This window comes from Paramisgurnus dabryanus, chromosome 21 (assembly GCF_030506205.2).
Source record: "Paramisgurnus dabryanus chromosome 21, PD_genome_1.1, whole genome shotgun sequence".
Taxonomy (NCBI): domain Eukaryota; kingdom Metazoa; phylum Chordata; class Actinopteri; order Cypriniformes; family Cobitidae; genus Paramisgurnus; species Paramisgurnus dabryanus.
This window is the reverse complement of record NC_133357.1, coordinates 23,164,114-23,180,719: the sequence shown is the minus strand read 5'-3', so window position 1 is coordinate 23,180,719 and position 16,606 is coordinate 23,164,114. Positions and strand designations below refer to the sequence as shown.

The following is a 16,606-nucleotide window of genomic DNA, read 5'->3' as shown; positions in this document are numbered from 1 at the left end:
TTTAAAGCGTCTGTCAAATGTGTTAATGTTATCACAGGACCCGAATAAAGTTATGACGTTACGTACAAATGCAGGGGCCCTTTACACAACAACAATTACAACTGTAAATGGGAACGTTTTTATGCAGTTTGGCTGTTCGTTTACATGACAACAGCATTTTAGGGTACTGAAAACGCAAACATTTCACCAAACTTTTTTGTTGTCTCTGTTTAAACTATATAAACGTGAATCTATGTTCTGTATGAGACCGAGTCAAGACCGAGTCTTTGAGGGAACGAGTCCGAGACGAGTCAGAGAAAGCAGAAATCGGTCACGAGTACTACATCACTACACAACCTTATTGTAAAGTGTTTCTGAAAATGTGTTGTTTAATGCAATGGCATGCATACATTTTAAGTGAAGTTTAAGTGTCCAAGCACTTTTTGGGGCAACTGTACATGACCGCTTGAAAACATCTCTTGAGTATGAGCTCATATTGGTTCTGCTTACTGGCTGCAGTTGTAGTTGTAGTTTATCCAGCTGAAACCAGGAGCTGTGCCAGACCTCAACTCAAAGAGCCACTTCAGCACAGCAGCAGGGCCTCAGCCCTTAAAAAGGGGCGTTTTATACATTTACTGTGTATGTAGGGTACACTTTGGTCTGGCAAGGTTTTAAAGCATCTTTAAGGACTGCCTGAGTGCAGACAGGAGGTAATTAAAGAGTATATGAACCCATAATATAGGGACACTTTTAGTTTATGTTATGTATAAGCTGGTATTATACAGCACATAGTTAGCATATATATAAACTACAGTAAAAGCAGGGTGGTGTTTAGGGTACTTTTTTGAAAATAATATTTTAATTCCCTACTTTTTATATAAAAACAAAAAATGTTTGGGGGGAACATTGTAGGGCTCCATAACAATTAATCTCAACAAATGGTTTGCAGAATAAAAGTTTTTGTTTACATTATATATGTGTGTGTAATGTGTTAAATAATTATGTATATATAAATACACACACATACAGGTATATATTTAAGACATATTTACATGTGTATATGCATTTATATACATAAATGAAGTAAGGAATAATTGAAATAATTCACACCCAATATAAATGCATATACACATGTACAGTAAATATGTAACGGCACAACACCTTGGGTGTGCATTATTTTCTTATAATTCAATGGCCCGTTGTCAATTATTCCTTACTTTACACACTAGTCAAGATTTGAAGTGGATCAAAACCTTTCACAAAAGTTGTCTTAAAATTTTTAACAATACCAATTCTTGTCTTAGAACAACTTTAATAAACTTTTTTGATCAAATATTGACTAGTTACATACGAACGCACGCACGCACGCACACATCTTTAAATTATATAAATAAATAAATAAATAAATATATTTATTATATTCATATATACATATTTATAATTGTAAACACATTAAATTAACACTAAATTTTATTCTGCAAACTTTTTGTTGCGATTAATCGTTTTTGCAGCCCTTAAACATTGTTTTATTCTGTAATAAATGTACAGCTATTTTTTGTGGTTTCTAAACTGGGGGCTACAGACAACAGGGGGACCCCACTTTTATGACATTTAAAAAAAGACCATCATAAACTCTATGTAATCAAACTTCAAAAAAATATAGCTACCAACCAACAGCTCTACATTGTATAATTTAATATGTTTTGTTTAAATTAAATTTTAAGTTTGAGATTGTTTTGTGTTAGTCTTTTTTTTTTGGACAGTGAAGGGATGCACACTACACAAGGAGGGCGCACGCCAAAAAGTTTGAAAATCACTGGCTAATACCTCAATAATGTCATCATCTTTTTGGATGGGACATCACACAAATATTAGCAGTAAATTTTGTCATGTGAATTTTTTTGCCATTAGTTGGTTTGTCTGTTCAACATTTTAACCTAAATGAGAATGAACCATTTTCAAGAGATGGTTAAAAAAAAAATCGAAATTAATTAAGTTTACACCCCAGCCTGATCTCACAGAAATTTGTACGTATTTTACGAGTTGGCCAATTGGAAAACGTACGATTATCATGAAAAAATAATGAAACCCCACCCCTAACCCGCTGTTAACCCCAACGTCACAGGAGCCAAAGCAAAGCGTACAAAAACGTACGAGTGTGGTCGTATGAATTAATACGAATTAGCCACCTTGTAAAATACGTTGACATGAGATTGTGTTGGGCACCCACATGTAAGCAAAATCAGAACCACCTTTTGTGTGCGTGTGTGTGTGTGTGTCTGTGTTTTGAAGTGACTTACAGAGATAAGAATTTGGAAGCTGCTGTGAAGAACCTCTATGTACTGGTAGTCCAGCAGACAGCCCATGATTGATATATAGGACTGTGTTTGGTCTTCGCTGGCATGGATCTCTCTTCGAACACATCCCGGCCCATGCTCGCTCCACCAGGAGTGGTGAGCTGAGATGTTAAAGGTCAAGAGGTCACTGTCCTAAAAAGAGAGAGGGGAGAAACTCTGATCAATATTATAGACGAGTGAGTGACAAGGGGGTGGATGATAAAATACGTTCAATGCATAATTTAACACAGACAGAGAAAGATTCTGCTAGAGATAGAGAGAGATCAAGATTATGGACCACTGAAACCTATAATACCTTGTGTACATGTTTATTTAGTATTGTGCTAACCTGTACTACTAATACTGCAGCTGACATCCAATATCACGACTGTTTGCCACTAAACAAAGTTCTCCAGATCATATGACATAAAGGACCAGTTGTCAAAGTGACTTATGGACCCTATCTGTTTATTAGTGCATAACTAGTCCTTGAACTCTCTCTGGTTAACAGTGAGATAGAGGTGACAGTCCTCTTTATCATCACCAGCAGATGTTATCCTCAGACAGTTCACTGTTTTTTCCACATATTATGTCATGGAGAAGTGTGTGTGTTCATAGAGCGGGTCGATACAGACGGTCCTGTCCCGTATTTAATCACTGCTTCAGTATAAGACTGACAGGCACAGTCTGAGGTCATGCATGAGAGGATAACCTCACTGAAATGTCACAATCAATGAGACACAGAGAAAAAGAGACTATAGCACTCAACCTGTTCTTTCCTTTTAACAAATATGCTTTGTATTATAGAGTCTCCTGTTCAAGAAATATGAAAGAAATACTGTACATTTAATAATATTTTGAAAGAAAGTTAGAAAAAAATATCAAATTTGGTCATTTATTTATTTTATTTCATTTCATGTAGTTATGAATCAAAAATTATGAACAATCTCATTTATATCATGAAATCTTGACGACTTTGTGACAGGAAGTGGGCGTATCCAATTTGGCAACAAAGTTGAGAAAAGTGCCACTTCATGCAAATAATAAGTAACTTTCGGCAGTGACTACAGTGGAATTCACATCATCCGTCTCTTGTCAGTTACACAGAGGACGGTTACTCATTTGTTTGTAATTGTTATTAGGACATCCCACTTAAGAACACCTCCTAACGACATAAGTGTCGCTGGAGGGGCAACTGTCCAATCTCTACCCATTTTCAGATGTCTGCAAGTGATGCACTGTGACGCATGTCCAGGATGGCGACGGCAAGCACAGTCTACTATTGGCTTCAAAAACGTTCCTCAGAAACCTATCTGTGACGTCACGGACACTACGTCCAGCTTTTTAACAGTCTATGTCCATGCAGCATAAGGTAGTGTGTACACCAAAGTGTTTACATGCGGCTGAAAATGCCAGGTGGACGCCGCCTGTAGGCGCTTGCCAGCTTTTTTTCAGGTGAGCGCTTTGGTTGCTTTGATACTTCTCCTTTTTTTGAACAATGCGCGGGCTGGATGTGATATTTGTCCCGCCCCTTCTCTGCGCTCAGCTGCCTGCGCATTTAAAAAGCGTGGCGCTTCCATTGAAAACATTGGAAAACATACACCGGCCATCGGCGTAAACGCCTCGGTGTGCACGCCCCCTAATTGTTGAGTTCAATGCCATTTTTTATACATTTCCACTGTAAAAATGCAGCATTAAGTTAAAACAACTTGGTTTTGCAATTCAATTTAACCTACTATTTTAAGTTTTGACTTGTGATAAGTTGGCATAACTTATAATAGTTTAAATTTCATCAGACGAGACGAGACTAAATATGTTCGTCAACGACCTTTTTCCATGACTAAGATGACGAGACTGCACAGATGTCCAAAAATGCTAACTAAAACTAAATTAACATGCATTAGTGTTGACGAAAAAAGACTAAAATGTTTTGCATAAAATCAGATAAAATCTCTCTTCATTTTCGTTTACAACGTCTCTTCCAGACAAGTTTAAAAAAGTTGCATTCAACAAAAATCATTCAACAAGTGTATTTTGTCAGGTGATATTTAACCAATATTTGGGATGTGTGAAACACTATTTGACTGAAATGGTTATCAGAAATAATCTCAGAAATTTAACTAAAACTTGACTAAGATATATAGGGGCGGTTTCCTGGACAGGGATTAGACTAGTCCTAGACTTAAACACTTTTAAGAGCTCTCCAAACTGAAAACAACTTGCACTTACATATCTTAAAATACATCAGGGCCCTTTGTTTTACCTCAAAATGCACACAGGTAATGTTTTTAGTAAGGTTTGTTTGTTAAAACTAGTTATATTTCCTAATTAAACTAAGGCCTAGTCCTGGATTAAGCTAATCCTGGTCCGGGAAACCGCCCCATAGAGTTTTCTTTTGACTTAAACTAGACTAAAATGACAAGACTTTTAGAGTGGTTTCCCAGACCGGGAATAGACTAGTCCTACACTAAAATAAACGTAAGAGCCGTCCAAACTGAAAACAACTTGCACTGACATATCTTAAAACACATCAGTGCCATTTGTTTTGCCTCAAAATGCACACAATATATGTTTTTAGTGTATATGTTTGTTCAAACTAGTTATTTATCCTTATTAAACTAAGGCCTAGTCCTGTTTTAGGATAATCCCTGCCCTGGAAACCACCTAGCCTGGGTGCCAGCCGATCTTAGCCCCGCCCACAACATTTTAAGGACAGGAAGATCGGTCTTGGGTTTCTCTGTTGAGGAGCAACTATGCGAGACCCAAAGCTGGTCGACCAATCAAATTGTCAGGGCGCTCTTTATACGATGATGGACAGATGATCAACAGTAACGTAATCAACCACGTCACCAAAGAGAGCGTGTGTTGAATCTATTTACAATGACTCAAACTAACAAGGACATTTGGCACAAGACTAAGACTAAATTAAAAATAGGTGACAAATTTAACGCTTACTTATAAAAACACATTAAAATTGTTCAACTTTTTTTGTTAAGTTAAAGTAACACAAAAATATGTGTTGATTTGAAAACATCATTTTTATAGTGTTACAAATTCATGTATTCCTACATTACACAGTAAAGCATACAGCTGTGTACTAAGCAAGGTTAAACTCAACAGAGCAGCTTTCATTAGAACAAAATGTACAAAATGCTTTTTTACATAATGTAGTCGCTAAGGTGTGCAGGCAACTATACTCATCTGTCTCTGCAATTTCAACACAAGCCATTCTGCGGCAACATTACGTAAATGGTGCAGAAAGTATAAACTGTTATAAAGTGATTACCCAGCACAGTTTAATCTAAGTTCCCAGCTCAATATGAATGTGTTTAATTGTTTGCTATTGGTGAGACAGCACATGTTTTGAAGTGTTTCATTGAAGATTTAGGATGGGCTGTGTTAATGAACGGGTGTCTGGGGTTCTGCAGGGGTGAATGATGGGGTGTTATGGGGAGCAGGTGGCTAAGGGCTCCACAAGGGCATTAGCACAACAGATGGACACACACCACTGCTACATATGGACGGCAGGGCGGCAAGTGCCTAATGAAGGAAACACAAACGCTTACACACAGATATAAACACAGAGAGAGGGAATACAAAGGGTCAGTGCAGTTCTACTTGATGCATTCTGGACAGCAGATCTGTCTGATGAATATTCATGTGTTTTGAGTTTACAGAGGGGAAGGGGGGCTTTGTGAAGAAAACCGTCCCACCTGTGACAGCACAGTATAGAGAGGTAAGGGTGTGAATGAGCATGAGAGAGCCAGACTATGAAAGACAAACCAGGATTCTAATGGTGCATTTACACCAGACACGAATGAAGCATTTAGAACGAGTGATTTACATGTCAACTCAATGCAAAGACGTGATAGACATCCTGCGGCGCGATTCGCGCAAATCACTTTAAGCATTTCGGGCATTTGATGCGCGTACCGCAGTCGAAAAATCTGAACTTTGGTAGATTTTCATGCCGTGTTAACCAATCAGGAGTTTGCTCTAACAGTGACATGATTATGACTTAGCGAAACAACAATGGAGGACAAAATCATTGTCACTGTATGTGGACACCCGGACACACATCTTCGTACTTTTATTGAAACAGGAATATAAAGGATCTTGCTTGGAAAAAAGTGAGTGAGGAGGTCGGACAATCTGGTGAATTGTAAAAAAATGCTCTTTACTCAATTTGAAATGAAAATGAAACACACATGCTGATAAAAAATCTATACCTTGTAATGCACTGTAAGTCGCTTTGGATCAAAGGCGGGGTGCGCGATTTCTGAAAGCCAATGTTGACATTTGAAATCACCTAAACAAACACCCCCCCCACCACATTAGAATCTGGACCTTCTTTTGATAGACCCACCCCACACATACACAAGCCAGGCAACGATGTCGGTTAAGAGACACGCCCCTTACTGCTGAATTGCTACAAAGTGTTTTTCAAAAATGACGCACCCTGCCTTTAAAGCATCTGCCAAATGCATAAAAATGTTACAATGTAAAAATGGCGCCCCCTGTGTCCAAACTGAGAATGCAATGCATTTTTCTGTTGTGTTATCGATTGCGCTCTGATTTTGCAATGATGTGCATTCATGTAGCTTACTTGGACAGATTGTTAAAGTCATCTTTGTTATAGTCATTATAATGAGCTTATATTAAGAAGTTCATTTTAATGAAAATAGATTTAGACATTATCTCCTGGATTCAGTATCTTATTATCACTTGAGTGATAATGCTGACACTTGTGATCATAGATTTATGTCTTGACAGCTGGCACCTTTTTAGGGAGCCCCCCTAAAATAAGTCTAGATTTGCATGCACATTGCTGTCTGCAAGCATGCTGCGAACGCAATATATTTGGATAAAACATCCGCTAGCCACCCACAAAGCTGTCTAACATTTATGTCGCAATCTTAGCCAATTTTTCCTACACAGCTCTAGAAAACCACCTCAAATGAGGTTACATCTAATATTACAGCGGCTCATTACAAGTGTACAAGATTTACTCTGTTTCAGGCATCTACTGAGACTTTGGGATGTTATAATTCAATCTCACTCCACCTTCTGAAAGTGAATAAGTGCTTTTTGTTGTTTGAACAAGAAATGTGAGTCCATGAAACAAGAACGTACAGAGAGAATGTGTAAATTATATAGCGAGTCCACTTCTCACTTCTAGCCCCCTTGGGTTTCAGAGTTGGTTTCCATGACCTGTCAGCACATGTACCCAGAGAAGTTTTTCCAGGTTTTCGCAAGTACGCTAGTGTACACTTGTGCTTGGCTGTTCAACATAGTGACCACATACTGTACGTACATTCTGACACCTTTATCTGATAGCTTGCCAGCTTATGAAGCCACTTACGAAGCCAGATGCCTACATAGACTGCCTTCAGAGGAGAAGCTCTGCACGCTATAGGACAAAATAACCAAACAGCTTTTGTGGACCAAACTTTACTTCCAGTAGACTTCCGCATACGATCAATAACAACAGAGACCCTTTCGAGTAGATAGTTTCTGATAACAAGCTAAATAAATAACCATTTAATTACCTTAGTTCAAATCATGCGTCCGATGAAACTGTCTATATGACCATGTGTGCAAAAAACGTATAATTTAAACTTTTATTTAATTTTACCCAATAATTTTACATTTATCTGCACCAAAGACTTTGGGTTCATGCTAGATGTCAGGAACGATGTAAAAACATTCTGCTCGGTAGGGATGCGCAGGGCAAAAACTAATGCAGGGTTAGTTGTAACACAGAACGTTTACATTGTTGCACAAGATTGAGCGTTTTGCTTTCCAGTATTTTTTTCACGCTGCCTAAAGAAGATCTCCCGCAAATTATTTGAAATGTATAATGTTATTGATGAACAGGTGTTTTGGTGGAAAGTAAATTTTTTCATCAAATTTTTTTTTTTTGGTTTCTAAGTTGGGTGTGTAAGATACCAAATCCAATGCTGTGTCATATTAATCAGTGTCTTGTTGAGTAAAACATAGCATCGTTTTGAAATGTCTGCAGCTCTTAGCAACTTTTTTGGTGGACTTGAAAATATTTTGACCCAGCGGAGTGAATTCTAACGCTGTGTTACAACTAACCCCTCAACACTTACGATATAAAAAAACGCTAACGTTAGCGTAATTCTTGCCGTTGTTTTAAATTGGCAACACATGAATGATTGCTGGCTCCCAACAAAATAAATGTGCCAGTCTTATCAAAAATCGTGTGTCAAATTTATTTTTGTTCATATCTTTAATATTGATTGAATAAGGTCATGTCAAAGATTGAAATTATAAATGAAATGAATGGCTAAAATCAGACTTTGATTTTCATTATCTCAGAATTTGATTTTGAAACTGTAGTATGGTTATTACAGACTGGGTCACATATAAAAATGTTTCGTCATAATTGTGCTTTTCTCACATATTTCGACATTTGTATCCATTTATAATTGAACTATTGTTAGAAAAGGGCTGGATAAATGAATACAGTGTGGATACCTGTCTATTATACACTGATATAGAAACAATTTCCACTTCAAGTATACAGACAAAATAGTATTGAAATATTAACCTGCAAACTTAATTTTTAGCAAGTGTTACAACTAACCCCCTGCCTGTTACAATTAACCCCACCTATGGGGTATGTTGTAACTTTTGCACTTCTGTCACGTTTGGTGTAATTGTCCAAGAATGGTAATTTCAATTCAATTCAATTTTATTTATATATCGCTTTTCACAATTGGTAATTGAATGATTGAGCCAGAACCAAAACAGGGTTAGGTTGTGCCCCACTCTCCCCTACATTTCCTTAAATCAATAAAAGGAGAGTAGACGGCCTTTTGTGGCTGTTCAAAATGCTTTTTCAATATGCTTCAATGTGATTAAACGTGGACGAGCTCAAAATGTTTTGCACCTGTATTTAGGGTCATCCACTCGTGATCCAATTGTCCAAATCGCATATTAACAACAGGTGTAATCAGGGTAATATTTAAAGCGTCCAGGTGACTGCCTCAATTTTATTTTGAGATAGTTTTTACTCAATTTTAAGTGTTTTTTTAAAAAACAAAAAAATTCAATTGTTTTCTAATGGAAGCACTGTGCAAATGCCAGCAGCTGGCTTTTTTCCTGTGCTGACTGCCCGCACTCGGGGGTTCTTTCCACGCTCAATGCTGAGCACCTAGAGTAAAAAAATGTTCAACTTTGGGTGAAACGCTCAGGTCGTCAATTTCAGCAATATAAAGATAAACAAAGCAGAAGTATCATTGCAACCAAAGCTCTTAGTTAAAGAAGCAGGCAAGCGCCGGCAGTCGGCATCTGCCTGAAGTTTTCAGTCGCTTTTAAACGCTTTTGGTGTGCACCCTCCTTACGTTCTTTATTAGGCATTAAAGTGAGTCATAACTTATTGGATCCACTCGGATATTCATATATCTATCTCTGTTTGTGTTTCACAAAATAAATTCACACGTGGTTTAAGGGCAAGCAACTGATGACAGAATTCACATCTGCTTCTGTTACCTTCTGTTTTTCAGGAACACCTGAGGGCTCTAACCTCATTTCCTTTGCAAATACACTTTACTGGAACAATCTGCTGTTTTATTTACCATTGAAACACTTGAGATAAGTAACACCAGAATGACACAAAGCTGTAGGTACAAACACACCTCTGACATCACTAATTGTCTCATTTAACTCTTAAACAGGGTCATTAAAATACCTCAGACCCAAAACTGTGAGTGATCGACCCCTGTGTGACCTCAGGTGGGATTAGCTCTCTTACCTTTGACAGTCCTCCAACCTCCAGGTAGAAACAGATAATAAAGACATTCCAGGCCACCCACAGCGCCGTCCATACAGTGTACTGTAAAAAGATATACACATTACAACTTCAGAAGATCAAACGTTTTATTTCATACAAGTAAAATTTTATTAACAACATCTGTGACATGTGGTTGAATACCACAGAAAGAATGAAGGAGCTTAAATGCAAAACCCTCTAAGTGCGTCTGACATGTTTTCTTGTAAATTAGCTTTTTTATCAAACTTTTAATGGATTCTTCCAACACACTGGTATTTCTGAATAGAAAGTATTTAATGAACGTATAATACGTAAAGGTCGGGCAAATACGTAAGGTCGCACTGGCGCATCACACGGCTAGTGCAAGATGAGAAGTTGTGGTGCTTATTTTGCATTTTTCTTATCAAAAATGACAATCGGTTCACTAGATAAGACCCTTATGATTCGGTTGGGATCATTTAGAGCCCCTTGAAGCTGAATTGAAACTGCAATTTTTTTTTATTAATTGTTTTATTAAGAAAAGCATCACAAGCACAGTACAAGTATCAGAATATTATATAATAAAATTAAGGGAAAAAAGCAAAAATTAAACAAGCATAATAAATACTCCTATACAATTGAACATATAATCACTGTAACATATGCATATACATATAAACAACTAAATAAATCAGAGAAAGAGGGGAAAAAGGGTTTTATCCAGAGCTTGTCTCCTTGAAATAATCTAAAAATGGGCTCCAAGATTTCAAGAAAAAATTGGGTTTCATTCAAACTCCAAATTTTAAGTTTGAGGGCAAAAAGAAGGTCAAAAACCCACTGACGGTAGGTTAGAGAAGATGGCAGCTAAATGTTAAATGCTGTTGTTGCATTTGTTTTTTATTAAATGAAATAAATAAAGAAATGAATATATAAATAATATATATATATATTTATTTATTTATTTATATATGAATTTTAGCTTAAAATATCATATAAATATTTATTATAACATTTAAAAATTGCCACTTTGTAAGTGTGTGCAAAAATGTGCCGTTTTTGGTGTGTCCTTTAATATGCAAATGAGCAGATAAAGTGCAAACACTGATCAAAATGATGGTGGTTTGTTTGTAATTGAAACTCAATAGGCTTTATGCCCAGCTGCACTACTTCCTGAACTTCAGCCAGCTCCTTGTTTCCTGTCTGCCATTATTGGACAAACTGATTAATCCAGGTGTGCATGACCTCAGTAGTCACAACAACAATAATCAGACACACCTTGATTAATCAGTTTGTCCAATAATGGCGGACAGGAAACAAGGAGCTGGCTGAAGTTCAGGATGTAGTGCAGCTGGGCATAAAGCCTATTGTGCTGTGAATTATTTTCTCTCTCTCTCTTTTTCTACACTTAATGGCAGTGTTGTGGTTGGATAGTGCAGATTAAAGGGCGGTATTATTATAATAAGAGCTCCTATGACATCATAAGGAGAGCCAAATTTCAACAACCTATTTTTTCATGTGCTTGTAGAGAATGGTTTACTAAAACTAAGTTACTGGGTTGATCTTTTTCACTTTTTCAAGTTTGATAGAAGCACTGGGGACCCAATCATAGCAATTCAACATGGAAAAAGTCAAATTTTCATGCCATGGCCCCTTTAAATTAAGAAAAATCCTGGAATGTTTTCCTCAAAAAACCTATTTTCTTCTTGACTAAACAAATAAAGACATGAACAACTTGGATGACATGGGGTGAGTAAATTATCAGGATTTTATTTTTAGGAAACTGGAGTATTCCTATAACCCTACCAAAAGGTCCGTTCTTAGGGCATTTCATGCATATTTTTGTTCGTTTACCAAGGGATGAGTTTAAGTTATTTAGCAAATAACAGCATACCAGAAATGTAAAAATGTATTCACTTAAAATATTTCTATAAAGAAATCAGTTTTATTTTGGATATTGTGTGTGCTGTAATTACTACTTAGGAAAGAAACTAACAGATCAGCAGCACTGAGATAAAAACCCCATGCTTTAAAATGTCTTTCTCTCCACAGATGAATGTCCTGAAGGTAAATGACGAATCTGAGATAGCATGAGTCATTTGTTAAATCACTGTTATATAGTGACAAGTGTAATTTTAATCTGGTGTGGAGCAGAAAGAGCATTTACAACCCACCACAAAAACACAAGCCCGAGCAAAACTCCCTCACGTTCCCAGGAGTGTCAGCATGGCACATAACATCTCTGATCTCTGTTTCTCATCTCCGCTGTCAAAGATTTCTCACTATATCTGTTCTGTTTTCACCTGGGTTCTTTTGGTTTATGAGTGATGTGAGAGTTTTGTGTTTGAAGTTTAATTTATTATCACATTTGTGATGTAGTCAAATATATGCGTATATGCATTACAATGTGTTATTAAGTATTTAAAGGTGCAATGTGGAACTTTTAGAAGGATCTCTTGACATAAATGCAATATAATCTACATAACTATATTATCAGTGGTGTATAAAGACCTTACATAATGAACTGTATTGTTAGCCATTTTTATCTGCATACACTGCATGTCTCCTTACATGGTAGTCACCATCTTGTTTCTACAGTAGCCCTAAACGGACAAACTGCTCTATAAAGCGTGTTTCATCCCTACATTGTCTCAGATGACAACGTGTGTCCCAAATTGAGGTTGGTTGCAATTCGCAATCTCTAATAAACCCAAATTGGGTTAACCTTTAATTAACCTAGTTTGAAGTTTTTAACGCTACTACAGATTTCGAAATATGTGTTCATAATATACAGTTTTAGAGTTTAACCCAATAACTGCCATTGTCCCATGAGCGGGAGACCCAAGTTTACTTCAATATTTTCCTGTAAATGTTAATCTATCACGACAGACTATATATTGTTGTAAATGTCTAAGAATGTATTTTTTATATTTCAAAACCTTTTAGCAGTAGTAATAATGCAATGACTGTCATTTATTCATTTGTGACGAGAGTATGCAGCAAATCTCACAATAAACCAACACAAACCTCATTTTGTTTTATAATTTTATGTATAAAATAAAACTATATTGCATTATTTTTATTTATAACAATACATTTTAACTGCTATAAAAAAAAATCGTTTTTAGTTTTCACCTCCAGACACTTCTGTAAAAAACGGTGTATTCTTTAAAACAAGACTTCTCAAAAAATACCCACTTTTCACCCCCCCCCCCCATTCAAAAAAGTGCTGTGCCAGGTAAAGGGTAAATAGATAGGACGGTTTATATGTTTACCCTCCCGTGATGAAAATTCCCTTTTAAAATACCCAATGAATTCAAAATAGGAATTTTGGGCCTTTAAGTCCACGTCTGTTAGCTTTGGGGTCACCTACATTCTTGTGTAATACCCTTCAAAAAGCAAATAGATTCTTTAAACAGCTAAATTCCCATCTTACAAACCAAAACTAACGGCTTTATAATCATAATTATCCTGTAAAGTTACGACACGGATTGACCGAGTGAGAAACTGAGAGGATCTGGACTCTAATCATTTAATACATGGTAATTGGTTGCAGATTTAGTGAATTAAAATGCCATTGAGTGTGTCGGCCAGTCCAGAGACTGTGAGGCTGAGTGCTTTATACTGAGCTCAGTTGGGCTTCACTGGACTGTTTTCTTTGATCAACAGTAAGTAGATTTGCATGGGCTGAAAAACATTATTTGCATATAAGCCAAACGGACTGTTGTTAACAGTTGCTTAGCATGATTGAGTGCATTTCACAAAATGTATTGGTCCTATTTCACCCCCAAGTCAAAAGATATAAGATATTACATGTTGTTTGTACAAACCAAACATATTTTTACGACCAATAACATTTCATAGCTATTATCAATCTCCCAACCAGATTTCTCGAACCAGGGGTTATATTTACATTGCAAAACGCTTATTAGTATTTGTATAACATTAGTATTTGTACTTGTTGATTTTAATGACAGAAATAACTACAGATATGAGTGAAATATGTTAAGCAAGACACAATATGGCTGCTCTGGTAATTGGAAGTCCCAGCTTCCAATTAAAAGAACCAATCATTATTCAATAAAATCTGATGATTCTCTATAAAGCGAACTCTTGTGAGGTGCCAGTTTTGTAAAGTTGAAGTCAAGTTTAATGTTAATCATAAATATGTGGTTTAATTGGGATTTTATCATGAGATTTTATAGATATATGTCTTTCCCGATTCAAGTAGATAGGACTTTAGTCTTGCATGACCGAAAGGGACTTTGGAATTACTCACTATTAACTTATTATTTATAAAAATATTAGACATTATTAGTTACTCAAATATTTTTATGATAACTAAAACACTAGACTTTTTTCTAGACACGGTTTTTCTTTTAATTTGCAAAATATATCATTTTTCTTTAGATTTTGGTTTGAAATTTAACCTGGACATGGTTTCCTTTGAGTTAAATATTAGTTAAAAGCAGCACTTACCACCACAATGTAGCGAGGTCGGTACTGAATGGTGCCAAACAGGCCCAGGATAACAACCAGGATGTGGAAGAAGTTGGCAAGGATGGGAGCCCACTGATAGCCCAAGAAATCAAACACCTGCCTCTCTAATGCCACCATCTAAAAGAGAAAGAGAGGCAACATATATTAATATGCAGATTTTAGCTGAGGAATGATTTGAAGTTCAAGTTAAAAGAAACTGATCTGCATGACAACTCATTTTTAACTTTTTCTCTTTGATGATTTTGCTTGTAGGACTATCAAAGGATTTTTGATGCAGAAACTTCACGTGTCAAACTCTTTTTAATCTACTCAACACTTTCAAAGTAGAAAAACATCTCTGTAATGATTTGTTTTACTTTTACTATGGTATAACAGCATTACACAAACACAAGACATCAAGACGTCTCTTCAAGTACAGCATTAGATGTTCCCTTACAAAAATTAACCATGTAGTAAATAGCTAATAGTAATCAACCCACCATAAAAACATGGTTACTACACTTTTACCACATAAAAACATGTTTAATTTGTGTAAGGGCTGTTAAGATGTACATGTCCTGCTTCATTACAACTTGATTCTTATGTGTATTTGCAGTCAACGTAACTCCACTTATCAAATAATGCACAATGCTAAAAACAAACGGTGCTATATAGCACCAAAACAGTTGCTTTGGATCGTAACGATAGAAGAACCATTTTTAGTGCCATATAGCACCGGTGAAGAACCAGTGAAGCACCAGTGAAGCACCTGTGTAGAACCATATAGTGCTATGTAGAACCATATGTGGTGCTATATGGCCCCTATATGGTTCTACACTGGTGCTTCACTGGTGCTTCACTGGTGCTTCACTGGTGCTTCACTGGTTCTTCACCGGTGCTATATGGCACTAAAATGGTTCTTCTATCGTTACGATCCAAAGCAATTGTTTTGGTGCTATATAGCACCGTTTGTTTTTTTAGAGTGTATTATATGAAGCATAAGTGTCATTCGGACCTCCATTGTGACTCGTGGTAAAAGACTGTTTAATAAGAATTCAGTCAGACTGTGTCTGGACGAAAGCACATGCTGTGAGATGATGAATGAAAGGAAACCATGGATTGCCAATGAATTCTGTAAAATATGCTAATGAAATGCAAACGTTAATGTCGTTCTTGTTAAAAAAATCCTGTATGACACCTTGAATAAAACACGCTGAGATTTCTCTTCAATCATAAATGCCAATTAAATGTCAAGTGGAAATATAGCAATTTAAATTCTACTCTAATTCCTTATCATATGAGGAAAAAATAAGACACAGATAACTTCAATGCCACAAGACTGCACATAAAATGGGGGTTCAATTTCTTCCTTAAAACAAAGACAATTGTGCAACTTTAAAGCAACAGAGAACCAATTCAGAATTAGTGCTTTATTAAAACAAGTTATTACATAAAAGCTAATACAAATGGGAGTGGTAATATCTGTGGGTTATTTACTAAAAAGGCGCAAAATTAAATGGACACAATAGCTGATTTCCATAATGATCAATGCAATCTACTAAGAGCCGGGCAAATAAGCAGAGCTGATGAGGTGCGGGTGATCTACTAATGCCTGATGCACTTGAGTTCAGCACCACGGACATCGCAGCTACTGTAACAAAGCCAGAGTACACTGAAAAGAACTGGAGGACAATAAATGAAGATTTAAAAGAAGTTTTAAAACACCTGGTATTGTGTGAATCCTCTTTTATTTCCTCCAGCAAAAAAAGAAATAACATGGCTTGGCAAACAACATTTTTGAATAATATGTTCCTCTGGCATCCCAAATAAACTGTTACATGTAAAAAATCCTGTATTCTCTGATCTCTACCAAGACTTCTCCTATCAGCTACAATTGCAGCCATTTCAAGTGCAAAATGGTTTAAGACATTTTTTCCCATACCAGTTATATCAAACGCGCAAACATTAGTAAAATCCCTTTGCGGGAATCATTTAAATATTCCCCTCCCTTCTGAAAGGGAAACTCCTAGAAATGCAT

General features: G+C 36.4%; 1 protein-coding gene across 2 annotated transcripts in view; it reads right to left on the bottom strand.

Annotated features, from left to right (window-relative positions):
* The window catches only part of nkain4 (sodium/potassium transporting ATPase interacting 4), a 73,250-nt gene that overhangs the window by 34,609 nt on the left and 22,035 nt on the right, over positions 1 to 16,606 (bottom strand). For both annotated transcript variants that reach the window (XM_065286302.2, XM_065286301.2), the window contains exons 2-4: positions 14,569 to 14,706; positions 10,096 to 10,176; positions 2,280 to 2,468 (exon numbers count right to left, since the gene is read on the bottom strand). In XM_065286302.2, coding sequence (XP_065142374.1) covers positions 2,280 to 2,468; positions 10,096 to 10,176; positions 14,569 to 14,706 — 408 coding nt within the window. The remainder of the gene's footprint in view (positions 1 to 2,279; positions 2,469 to 10,095; positions 10,177 to 14,568; positions 14,707 to 16,606) is intronic.